The sequence below is a fragment of the Eleutherodactylus coqui genome, chromosome 11 (assembly GCF_035609145.1).
Source record: "Eleutherodactylus coqui strain aEleCoq1 chromosome 11, aEleCoq1.hap1, whole genome shotgun sequence".
In the NCBI taxonomy this organism is placed as follows: domain Eukaryota; kingdom Metazoa; phylum Chordata; class Amphibia; order Anura; family Eleutherodactylidae; genus Eleutherodactylus; species Eleutherodactylus coqui.
In genome coordinates this window covers 112,033,618-112,046,681 of record NC_089847.1, presented here as the reverse complement: position 1 = coordinate 112,046,681, position 13,064 = coordinate 112,033,618, and the positions used below count along the sequence as shown (strand labels likewise).

At 50.3% G+C, this 13,064-nt stretch overlaps 1 protein-coding gene across 1 annotated transcript in view; it reads right to left on the bottom strand.

Moving 5' to 3' along the window:
• The window catches only part of QSER1 (glutamine and serine rich 1), a 51,341-nt gene extending 38,485 nt beyond the window's left edge, over nt 1-12,856 (bottom strand). The window contains exon 1 of the mRNA XM_066583246.1: nt 12,623-12,856. Within this exon, the coding sequence (XP_066439343.1) occupies nt 12,623-12,726 (104 nt within the window). The 5' untranslated portion in view covers nt 12,727-12,856. The remainder of the gene's footprint in view (nt 1-12,622) is intronic.
• Between the last annotated feature and the right edge of the window lie 208 nt (nt 12,857-13,064).

Genomic DNA, 13,064 nt, shown 5'->3' with positions numbered 1-13,064 from the left:
CGTTTTCTTACTTGTCCAGATCCGGCGCGGATCTCCTCCTACTTCAACACACACCCACACCAAAATTGCTGCAGAATGCCGGCTACAGAATATGAGCTGAAATTCGACAGAAGTGTCCAGTACAATGTGAGTGAGGGGGTTTGCACCGACCCCGTTGTTTTACAGCACACTGCAGACTTGTCGACCCAAAACAGGAATATTTGTTGCAGAAATGCTGTGGATTTTCGACACGACATCTACTCAAAGCGCACCAAAATCTGCATGCAGATTGGGGTGAGAGTTTACTTTGTGATGTGTGATTACACCCTAAAACATGTATATTTGCTCTAGATCATACCCTTTGAATTGCAAAGAGTGGAATCCGCCTGCGCTCCATTGGATGGGGACTAGTGTGGACCCGCTGCAGACACTCATAGCGGCCGGATTCTAGTTATTTTTAGGGGCTCTCTAGTAAACGGGTTGCGACATGACAGTAAACGACGACTCTTGCGCGGGACCACCATTACTCTTGCAGTGACAGCATGAGAAGTTTATGTAGTTTCCAGGCCTCGTAGCAACGGGATAATCCGGGAGAATCATAAACACACGGACGTTAATCAAATGATAAAATGTCTAAAATATTTATAACCCAGCCTCATAACCGTACGAGGCGTAATATTATATTACCGTCCTGCAGAGATTATATATTTGTACAATGGCTTTTATATTATGTATAAAACTTGTTAAGTATCACAAATGTATACAGAGGAAACCCGAGCCGGAGACCGTCAGGGCCGTGGGTGGTCCGCTTACACCCCATGCATGCTGCGCCCTACAGATCAGACATTTATATCATTGCTTATGGATTATTAGAGCAGAAAGGAAAATTCTGCGACTTTCTAATAAGCTTTGCATTTTAACCCTTTGGAGGACCAAGGGGCATATTTGTTCCAGAGTCAAACTGCCCACAAATTTGACTGATTTACGGTACTGAAAAAGTTAATTAATGCCTTAACTGACGATAGTTGTGGTTCCCAAAAGGTAGGACAGCTCTGGAAGCAGTTAGCGCTGTCAACATTGTAGTGCCCTGGTTTGGTACTACAGGCACCATTCCTTTTGAAATGTACTGCAGATGTGCCTGCAGTACCTAATGGGGCCACTACAATATGGGCAGCGCTATGTGCTTCAGCATTTTCCCTTGTGATCAGCTAATCTTCGAGGATCCCGAACAGGAGACCCCTGGTGATCAGCTAACCCGGAGGTAGGACCCGCACCTATGTGACTTCTATGACATTCTGTGGATAGGACATAAACGTGTGATGAAAATGGAAGTGATTTTCCAGGACCTAAATATTGATCACCTTTTTTTTAGGATGGGTCATCGCTATCAGATCAGTGGCGGTCCAACTCTGGGAATCCATTCAAGCGATTGGGACTCTGCTGCAATACCAGGCACAGCCACCGTGCAGTGTACAGTGTCATACAATGAAGAAGGATGCACCACAAGCCCCTCAAACAACTAATCAGCAGGGGTGAGTCATACCCCGCCAATCTGGTAATGATGGCCGTTGCTTGGGACAAGTCATCAATATTTAAGAATCGGAACAATTTTGGCAGGATGTTAGAAGAGTTTCTATAGAGAACCATATGTATGAACTCTACAGATACAAACCCACATCAGCCTGCGCCAAGTGTACTGCCGTGTGCAAATACGAGAAATGCCGTGACATTACACATACGACCACAGGGATACAATACCGGGGAAGAAGTGCCACAAACATCAACGGCAAATTTCAACCGGAGAAGTACGACTTAGGCCTCATGCCCACGGCGGATTCCGACCACGAAATATCGCAGCGGGATCGTGCGCTTATAGGGTCGTGTAAACACTGACTGTTCAGTATATATCACATAGGAACGCAACACACTGAACAAAGGAAAGAACTGCACGTTCCTCATGAGAATCGCGCAGTCTAAGGCCTCATGTCCACGGGCAAAAGAAGAATTAAAATCCGCCGCGATTTTAACTCTTTTCCTGCCCGCGGATCCGCACCCCATAGGGATGCATTGACCACCCGCGGGGTAGATAAATACCCGCGGATGGTCAATAAAAGCGATTTTAAAAAAAATGGAGCATGAAAAAATCTGGACCATGCTCCATTTTCGTGCGGGAGACCGAAAATAAGAATTAACTCACCCGCAGCGGGCCGGGAGGGTCTTCTCTTCCTCACGGCCGGATCTTTCTTGCTTCGGCTCGGCGGATGTGCCCGGCGCATGTGCGCAGCACGCCGGCGAAATGCCGCCGGCGTGCCGAGTTCATCCGCCAGCCGAAAAAGAAGATCCTGCCGTGAGGAAGAGAAGACCCTCCCGGCCCGCTGCGGGTGAGTTAATTTTTCTAAATTCCTATTTTCAGCGCTCATGTCCGCGGGGCAGGAGGGACCCGCTGCAGATTCTCCATGTAGAATCCGTAGCGGGCCTGATTTTCCCCGTGGACATGAGGCCTAAACATGCGGCCCGAGCGAGCTAATGATGATGATGTCACCAGCTCGTTCGCTCGGGCAAGTGAGAATCGTGAGATTCTCGGCCCGTGTAAAAGGGCCTTTAGCTTTGTAGCAAACATTCTGATCCCTTCCGGATGACGAAGAGCTGATCATCGCTGGTCTTCTGCTGTAGACAACGCAGCAGGTGGGGGGAGGCTCCTGCTGCAGCTAGTTGCCCAACACCCAGTTTACACGGAACGATTATCGTTCAAACAAACCCAGCGATGAGTGTGCCGTTTAAACACTGGTCGTTCACCACTTCACATGGGAATATGATAAGTGTCTGAGGACTTCACAAGAATAACGCCGTATAAAAACGGGCTGCCCGGCGCGGACAAGCCGATGATGACGTCACCCGCCAGGCGAACGGGAATGGTGAGATTCTTGGCCCATGTAAAAGGGCCATAACAAACACCGGAGTGGCTGATCTCATGAGACACATATAGAAGAATTACTCCTTTATTTTTCAGTTTTGATTTCATTACAAGAGAAGATAAAATGAGAAGATATTAAAGGGGTTGTCCCGCGCCGAAACGGGGTTTTTTTTTTTTTCAACCCCCCCCCCTGTTCGGCGCGAGACAACCCTGATGCAGGGGTTAAAAAAGAACACCGCACAGCGCTTACTTGAATCCCCGCGCTCCGGTGACTTCTTACTTACCTGGTGAAGATGGCCGCCGGGATCTTTTCCCTCGGTGGACCGCAGGGCTTCTGTGCGGTCCATTGCCGATTCCAGCCTCCTGATTGGCTGGAATTGTCACGTGACGGGGCGGAGCTACACGGAGCCGGCATCCTGCACGAGCGGCCCCATTGAGAAAAGAAGAAGACCCGGACTGCGCAAGCGCGTCTAATTTGGCCATTAGACGCCGAAAATTAGACGGGCTCCATGGAAACGAGGACGCCAGCAACGGAGCAGGTAAGTGAAAAACTTCTTATAACTTCTGTATGGCTCATAATTAATGCACAATGTACATTACAAAGTGCATTAATATGGCCATACAGAAGTGTATAGACCCACTTGCTGCCGCGGGACAACCCCTTTAATGAGGAAGTACACAAAAAAGTTTAAAAAAAAATTGTAAAAATAAATCAATCACATTTTCTCACCACAGCTCAACTTCCTGTACTCTTCTATTCACACCATAGGAAGGAAACTTAAGGTCATCGCTGTGGTTGGGGGATAGCGGCATTTCGGAGGACTACCCCTTTACCATTCCAAACCAAAAAGTTTTAGAACATAGAGAGAACAGAGAGTAGAAGCGATCACGCCTCACCTCATATTGCATATGTTCTAAGTTCCCCGTATCAGTTAGGATGATCCGATGCATCCACAGAACATTCCTAGACTTTGTAGATCTGTAATTAAACAATCAGCTGAACCGCTAAGAAAGTGTAGTTAAGCCATTTAGAGAGTGCAGACTGTAATCAGGACCCGGCTCCGGCACCACAAGTATGACTGACTAATACTAGTCCCACCGCATGCAGTACATAGAGTGTGTGGATCATGTGCCAGCGTCCGTATTAGGCTTGCATGACCAGGCTACAGAACTCTACCAGGCTGGATCAGATCTCTGCCAATGGAAAAAGTGTTGGGAGAACTTTAGTAACTTAGCTCATGTGACTCAAGCCCCGCCCACTTTAGAAATGATGCATGTGTCAGAATGCCTGATGCGTTGGGATAAGTATTGTTTGGCCTGGTTGACATTTTTAACCCCTCAAGTATACGCTGATATTGTTGGCTTCTCCTCCCCACTCCCACAACTAAATTTTCTGTCGATGTAGCTGTCGGGGGGGGGGGGGGGGGGCGGCGTTATTTTTTGCAGTACAAGTTGTATCTTCCAATGGTACCATTAACCCTTTCCAATCCACTGTCGGCCATCTTCCTACATTCTGCTTGACGCTTGTGAAGCTCCAATGTCAGAAGACGTCCGACGAGGTATTCTTAATGTCAATTGCCAGCCAATCCGCTTTCGGAGCCTCTCTGGCGCACACACACTGGCTTTAGCCAGCAGATGGCACCGTTGTATAACAGCAAAAAGAGAAAGCCTTTTTGGAAATCTTTAGAGATTTTTTTTTTATGCCAGCATCTTCTGACCGCCATAACTTTCCTGTCTTTCCATCAATGGGGTCACCTGAGGGCTTGTTTTTCTCGAGACGACCTACCTGTGGTTTATTTTGGTATAGTTTTGAAGTACGTACAACTTTGATTGCTTTTAATAAAGAAATTTTTGGAAAGAAGATGAAGAAAACAAACCAAACGCAGTCGTGGTATTGTGTATTATCTGACGGCGTTCAGGCTGAACTGGATGGACACGGTCTTCTTCCAGCCTAACATACTATGTTCACTGTGCGGGATAAAGAATGGGTTATTTTGGACTTTTTGGGACGTTGCAATACCAAATGCTTTTTGCTCTATAAGATAAGACAGGGTCTTATTTTCAGGAAGACTGTATATGGCACTCCTGTCCACAGAGGTGGAAGTAGTCACAGTCTCTGCGCGAGCGAGTCACACGTTAAAGATTTAAAAAAAGATTACATTTTTGAGATACAGAAACTTCTTCCCGCATTCCCTTAAAGAAGTGGCCAGAACTTCACCGCCGCGTGAGGGACTCTAGAGGCGCCAACCACTAGTGGGCCCTACAGAACGGACGAGGGGGGCCGCACACCTACCAGAAGATACTTCACACAACCGACGGAAAGCTTCTTATCAGCTATTAGAAAACCAGTTCTGCTTCTAAATCCTCCGTCGGGTCTCTTCCAAGATCTAATAACCCATGGGCTGCGGAATCATATACCGCCAAGGCTCTACATCCCTTCACGACCGCAGCACTCCACCCATACAGCCCATTCTATGTAACCGGGAGGTAAGGTGCATGGAGAGGCGAGGTGTGACCTCATGCTAGATTAGAGATCAGTCAGCGTTCCGCGCCGCCGGCGGTGACACAATCACGTACAGTCCGTACGGCTCCACACAGACGTGTTATAAGCTATTGCAGATCCGTTCTTCCTGCAGTTTTCATCACGGTTTTCACGCTTTGCAAAGCAGACGGTTAGACGAGCAGCAAGTGTGCCCCGTCTGCAGACACTCTTAGGAGGGTTTGTCGGGGACATTAAAAAAAAAAAAAAAAAAAAGGAAGCAGTCTGGCCCGCGGCCCTTCCACAATTCACTTTGCGGAAAGGTCACAAGCACCGGCGTCATCACCTGCCGACGGGACAATCTGTATTGCGCATGTCCGATAACGAGCCGGTGGTCCAATCACAGCACAGGAAAAGTCGACAACTGGCAGGTACGCAGGATCGCCGGCCGTGATCAGGTTGGATTTGGCATGCAGGATCCATCTCTGCCGTGTACAGCCGGCCTTAGTCAGTTGCTTTTAAGACGAGGTTTGACCCAAAAAAATCTGGTAATGAGTTTTTTTCTTTTTAAAAGAATTTTTACCCCCTTTAGGATAAATAATGCAATATTTTAATAGTCCGGACTCTCATGTATGCGGCGATGCCAATTACTGTTATTTTAGGTCACGAACGCTATCTTTTCTGCTTGGGGAGAGCACCTAGGTGAGTGAGGAGACTCATAAGGCCATGCACGCTCCTCTGGGTAATATGCAAATAAGGGAGATGGAACAATACCTCTGCAGTGCCACCTATTGGAAAGCAGAATTCCTGCAAGTCAATGTTAGACTCTTTAGACAAGCCTTGTAACAATGACTGGGAATTGAAAGCCAAGCCAGAATCCATACAATTTACTCTGTAGATTCTTTTTTGGAAATGGCAAAGTCAGTGGGTTAATTCGTAAGATTTTTTTTGAAAACCTAAGTTTAATTAAACTTTTTTTTTTTTTTTTATTAACCCCCTCAGCGACTTAGGCTGCTCTCACACATGCGTTCGGAAAACGCCGCGCCAAACCTCAGCACTTTACTGCGATCACATACGGCATTTTTGAATGCATGTTACAGCGTTTAACGCACCCCACCACTCAGTGAAAACAGAGCAGAGAGCACTCGGAGATCGTGGCGTTAGAAACTCCGCATTCGAGCGCTGGTCTGCGATAAGTAATAGCCGCATACGGAATTTCACCGTGAAAAATCTCGTCTGGGTCCCGGGCCCCAGACTGTGAAGATAAGACGTCTTAGACGATCCGACTCCTTAATCATCTTCCAAGTCCCGCTGCTCTTGTTTCGGCGATTTTCCAGAGTGCAAAACAGACCCTGACGAAGTGTTCGCAGCGGCCGCGCAAACACGGCGTCAACATCGTGAAAAACGTGTAAGTCAAGATGGAGACTTTCGAGAAGCGACAATCCTTCCGGCTTTCAGGGTTAAGCAGTTTTTTTTATAGAAAAACAATCTAGGAGAGGGGAGCCCGTGAACGCACCGCGTAGATTAATGAAAACCGGCAACAAGTGCGCAGGCCGACCGGCTGACACATAAAATGGCGCGCAGGACTGACGTAATCATCACATACGATACGGAGAAATAGATTTATGCTAAAATGTAAAACACAAGGACAAATGGAGGAAACGGCGCTGCAGACGGCGCTCTGCCTGGCGACAACAGTCTGGCCGAGGAATACAAATGCTGCTGGTGGGACATCTTACGGATACAAATTAACCACGAGGAGCTTTATTGTACTTAGACTTACCAGAGGGGGCGCTGCGAGACACGGGGAAAACACACACTTTATCTCTGCAAATAGGAACGCGATTTAAGCAGTTATTGTGATTTTTTTCCACCTCGGTCATTCATCAGCGAGCCGCAGGATAAACGTGCGCTCGATGCTGGGATCGCAAGAATGGCGCACCCCAAAGGGCGCATGCATGACGGCCGCCTCTCCACTCACCGTCTATGGAGACTGTGGGCACAACGCTCTACTATCCCTCAGTCCCGGATAAGTCAATGCATTAGCGGGGGGTCCCTGGGTGTGCATCGCTGGGGGTCCCAGCCATCGGACATGCATCACCCATGTCGTAGATATTGGTGGGATGACCGCACCTTGTCACCTGGAAGAAATCCTTTTCAATCCACCCCAAAACAGCCTTTAACCCAAAGTAGTGCGCCCGGTGTGCCAATCATCCGCCTTGAGTCAAGGGAGCGGCGCCATGCCTCCTTCTGATGTATGGGCGGTGCACCAGGAAGAAGCGGCCGGAGGGGCGCACGGTACCTCTCCAAGACTTCAGTGCTACCATGCAGTTACGGCAGTGTCGCGCTGACTTGGGGGGCTCATGGCGCCACCTGTTTGACTCGAGGTGGATGATTTGCGCTACTTTCAAAGTAGGAATATCCGCAAATGCGAATAGATTTTTTGGGGTTTACAAGCACGCGTTCTCCGCTTATGTCATACCGCAAAACACGACGGCTCAGATTTAGAGGGATTTTTCAGATGACCGGTACCCTTTAAGGCGGATTTCAGAGGAGCGTTTGCCGAGCGCACCTCTGGATGCGTAACCTGGCTCGATCACGAGGACACACATCCAGAAGTGACGGGAACTGCGGGGATCTTAAGGACCTCTGAGGTTTCGAGTCCGGGTGAGTGAACCGCGCTCCGGCCAGGGCGCACGTCTGAAACCATTATATTGTATTCTGTTATAGCATTGGTGTGCGACCGGTGGATGTCCGTGATACAAACCCAAAGCATGCTGGGAGATGTAGTTTCACATCAGGTTGCAGATCGCTGGCCAAGGCTGCTTTCACACAGCCGAGAAAATTGTACGAGATTCATGAGACGCAATATACATGAGTGGTTTTCTTCCCGCGCCGCAGTGTCCATATGGAGCACCATGCAACGTCCGTAAAAAAATGGCCAAAATAGGACATGTTCCTTTTTTTGGGTAATTTTTTAAAAATGTGCATGAAAAACGCATGTTTGCAGAGTCAATGGGGTCTGTGTATATGTATTACATGCATAACACGGACTGAAAACACACCCCTGTAAACGAGAGATTAAATAGTGACTTTTCCTACTTGGTGTCAGTCTATACTGCGCCGAAGTATTATATACACCAACTACTAAGACGTGCCACCCTGAAGGTTCGAGGCCAATTTAATGCAATAAACAAGGGTCCTGAAATAACCCTTACATTATATCAGATAAGAGCAAGAAGAACAGCAGCGATTCTCCAAGAGACCCAACAAGCATCTCAAGATGCATTCATTTGTAAGGATGCTTGAAAATAGAAGTGACCGAGGGGCGCAGCTGAAACCGGGCAAACTTCATACATGCGAACAAACCTGTTGGAATCAATGGGTTCTATTCTGCAAATATGCCCGTGTGACGCCGGCCGAAGAGTAGAGCGCGCCATGTGACGTACGCCTCGTTTATGAGGCTCGAACCAATGGTCTCCGGTCTCTGACTTACCAGCTAAGATGTAACTCCCAGCTCCACCACTGCAGCTGAACGGCAGGCGCCTCCGGAAGACTCACACCGCTGATCTGCAATAGCTTTGGGCCGCAGAACTACTTTAAAGCACATCCACACATTCAGAACAAGCCGCTGTGAGTACACGAGGCGTTCTAACGCTATAACTGGCCATTACATGACTTGTATCCTGCGGTTATCACTACTTTCCCATCTGCAGGCTCACTCTACTTTTCAGTCTTCGCTGTGCTGATGGGTGGAGACTGCTGCTATGATGTCTTGTATACACTGCACAGAGAAAACTGCGTATTCTGCTTTCTATCCCTCTGCAACACAAATACATAAGCAGGTATATCATAGTAGAATGGAAAGCAGGACTGAGCAGTGTAGATGTAAGGGCCCTTTTCAACAGATCGATAAATCATTTAGATCCCTGCATTCAGTGGGAACCTGAAAGACCATCGTTTAGTGTAAATGCATACCCCGACGGAACGACCTATGAGAATTCATTCGCTTCTCATTCGTCATTCAGTTCACGCATGCATTTATCAATGACTGCCTGTTTACTGTAAACGGGGGCAGGCGGGCCGGAACAATCTCCATTCACTCTGTGTAAAAGAACAGGAGCGATTATCACTGGCACGGCCTGACTGGTATCGGCACCCAACAGGACATCCCGTGTAAAAGGGTCCTAAATATTTTCTCACCTTTGTCCTGAAAGCATTAGTAGCTGCAACTGCATTGCTAAAAGTCTTTCTGCCCCCCCCCCCTCCTCCTCCTCCTCTCTATAGACTTCTATGGGCTGTACGAGTCAGCGCTCTCCTTAACTTCCTCTTCTCCCACCTGCTATCCCAACCTGGCGTTCATTTCCGGTGTAAAATGACAAATTAATCTGTCGGTCCGGGTTGGCCACGCCACCTTTCAACAAACCCCGCCTACTTTTCAAAAGAGAGGCGAGGTGGCGCAAGAAGCAGAAGACATTGCAAATTTTTGCACAAATACCCTTGTATTCTGGGTTACGGTACATGCTATAGGGGCAAGCTCTAACCCATATAGTGGAGGAAGCACCCCATGGAAGAACGGGTCCTCCTCACTTCCTGCGAGTCACAGCGGATCTTACACAAATTACTAGTCAATAAAAGAAGCCCAATATTGACTACAGTCGAAGAAGAAGGAAATCGCCAAATTGAACCTGGCGGCACCGCCGCTAGCAGAGGGTAATGTAGGACGGGCGCAGATAGTGGCAACCTATACCCAGACCTACATGCTGCATCCGGACCCCTGAATGCTCTGCTGATCTGTACGATCATCTACGCTTGTCTCTGGCGGGTCAAGATTTAGCGTGTGTTTTAGGGCCGTCTGAGCCCCTAGCCTAGGGGTCTATAGAGCACAGAGGCGACCCGGCGCCTCATTTTTGCCTCCTGGCAATGGCACGGCTTTACGTTACGCCATTTCTGCCTTGTATACCGGCACCTAAAGTAGAGTTACAAGCCGATATTAGTGCCGTAGATATGAGAAAGTGCCGCGCTACTTTATTTTACCCCCCAATGGCGCAATCGTCAGGGGTGGCAGCGGCGCTCCCAGAGCAGAGCGGATCTCCTTGTAATTACAGCCGGGATAGTCGATGACCGAACAAGGCGAATGACCCAGAAGAGCCCAAGACGTGCGGCTGAGTCTAGTGGCCGTAACGCAGATCACTGACATTAGGGCACGTCTCCACCCCAGCCACATGAACAGCACCGTAGAGAACCACGCGATTAGCGGTAGATCCCAAAACAGGTCAATGGAGAACACGGAAATTCGGCACAAGGTGCCCTTAGATCAGGGGACAGCCGCCCCTCTAACTCCCCCCGCCCCGAATACTTTTTTTTGTAGAACACGACAACTATGGTGCACGTTACACATAACATGTTCCTATAGGGGGCGACAAAGATGACCTCAACGTGATCACCATCATGGGTGTCTTTGTGCCGATCCATGGGATCAGTAGCGATCCGAGACCCCCACGATCTGTGGAGCAGGGGCCAAACAAGTGGGCCACCTCCAGCAGACCCATAGAGGTGAATGGAGCGGCGGCGAACACTGCACTCACACCTGGGACCTCCGTTTGTGTGGTTGTTGGGGGTCCCAGCGATCTGCCCCGACCAATCACACTCACCCCTATCCCATAACTCCTTGAAAAGGGGTTTACCATAAAAATACCAACCAATAGAAGATTGGCGGGGTCCAGCTGATAGGATGCCCGCTGTCAGCGCCACAAGACACAGGAGTACCAAGAGAAAGCTCCAGCTCCGACCTCCATGTAGTGGGCAGTGTGGGTAACTGCAACTCTCACCAATAGCGGCTGCAGTTACCAGTGCCGGCCACTACATAGGGATCGGAGCTGCAGCTTCCACTTCGTTTCTGTGTGTGGTGATACTGACAGCGGGCGCCCTATCAGGTGGGGTCCCCAACGGCGCCAATCAACGGGCACCAGAGAGGAGGAACCTTCATAATGGACGAGAAAAGTTGCGCCACGCAAGTCCGCAGAGACCGTCCGCAGCGTCTGTTGTGCAACAAATCCGACGGCTTGAGTCACGTGACCAACGGACGCCTGCAAACAGACGGTGGAAACAAGCCTCGCTGCGGAGATACGAGCAAAACGGGGAGATTTTCGCCGTTTTCTATGACGAGGCGGCGTCTTCACCCCAACGTGACCCTCCGATCACCGGCAGCAGCCAGACACCGAGCGGCGCCAAAGTTGTATTCACACTGGCGAGTGCGATGTTGGCCATAACTGACCGCTTTTCACGCAACTTTTTGTCTGAAAAATATGCGTTTTGGGTTTTTTTGTTGCCTTTGGATAAATTCCGAGCGCAAGAAACGCGCGGCGAATCGCTCTCACCAACGTACGTTTTTCACTCCAACGCGAGGTGGTCTTCATTCAGAAACGCCTCCCGTTGCTCTTGTGAAATTGCGATCCGCAGTTACGCGTTTCACGCGGCAGAGGATCACAAGCGTGGCCCATCGACTTCCACGCGAAACGTCCCGTCGCACCCGCAGCGCACGCCGCGTCTATGAAAACAGCGGGAAAGGCATTCCGCAGAAACGCTAAAAGAACGAACGCGCTGCGATTTTTCCTCATCCCTCGTGTCGATACGTCTGTATTCGTGCGTCTCACAACACGCGATATTCTCGCCGTTGGGCACGGTCAGGATGGCCCGGGCTCTACGAAAGCATCATCAACCGTAACGCCTACGCCGGAGGGTGCAGCCGCCATTTTGCCCCGGGACATATAAGACTACGATAATTCACGTACGGCGATGGCGCCATTTTTTCCCCCACAGTTGAAGAGGTTGCCCGCACCCCAACAACGCTGAACCCGCGGAAACAACATTTTCCTACTTGATGAGGAGCGTGAAGAGTCGGTCCGGCGGTCCGTGGCGCGATGCAAACGCCGTCCCTGCCGCCCCGAAGAGGGCAAGAAGACCCAAAGTAAAATAACTCTGCGAGCCGTCAGGAAACTACAACTCCCAGCAGCCCCTGGGCTCCCCGGCCTGTGAGGGCACGCTGGGAGTTGTAGTCCTCCAGAGCCACAGGTGACAGCAGCACATGTGCCGTCCCCTGGTGTCAGGCCTGCTGGCTGGGTGGATCCCCGGGCTGTGGTGAGGAGGGCTGCGGGAGCCCCTCCTTCCCTCCCTGCTCGGATCCCGGCTCGCACCACTAGGCCGCACAATCCCCGGGCTTTCCTGCGCCGTGTCCCCGCCCTCCTTACCTGGGCTTAATCCCGGCCGCGCTCCGCTCGTAGGCCCAGGCGGCGGGGGAGGCTGAGGCCAGCGGGTCGGTGAAGGTGGGAGTCGGGTAGTTCCTGTCCATCATCCGGGAGAGGCGGCGGTTCTCCCCTCACATCGTCCCCCGGCGGCTGCGGCGCGGTGTGCGTGTGGCGGCGGCGGCGGCTCTCACTCCCAGCGCACGGCGAGCCCGGAGCTGCTCCCCATGTTGGTTTATTTCCCAGGATGCACTGCTCATGGCGCCTCCTCCCTCTCCCCCTTCTGGTAGCGGCGGCCTAGTGCAGCCTCCATGAGAGGAACATCTGGAGGGACGCCACCTCCATCCCAGGGCTGCATGCTACATACATGTACTAGCTGACATGTATGTACACACAGCTGCACGTCACCATGTGTGTGCTGCTACAGCGGCTCAGGGAAGAAATACCG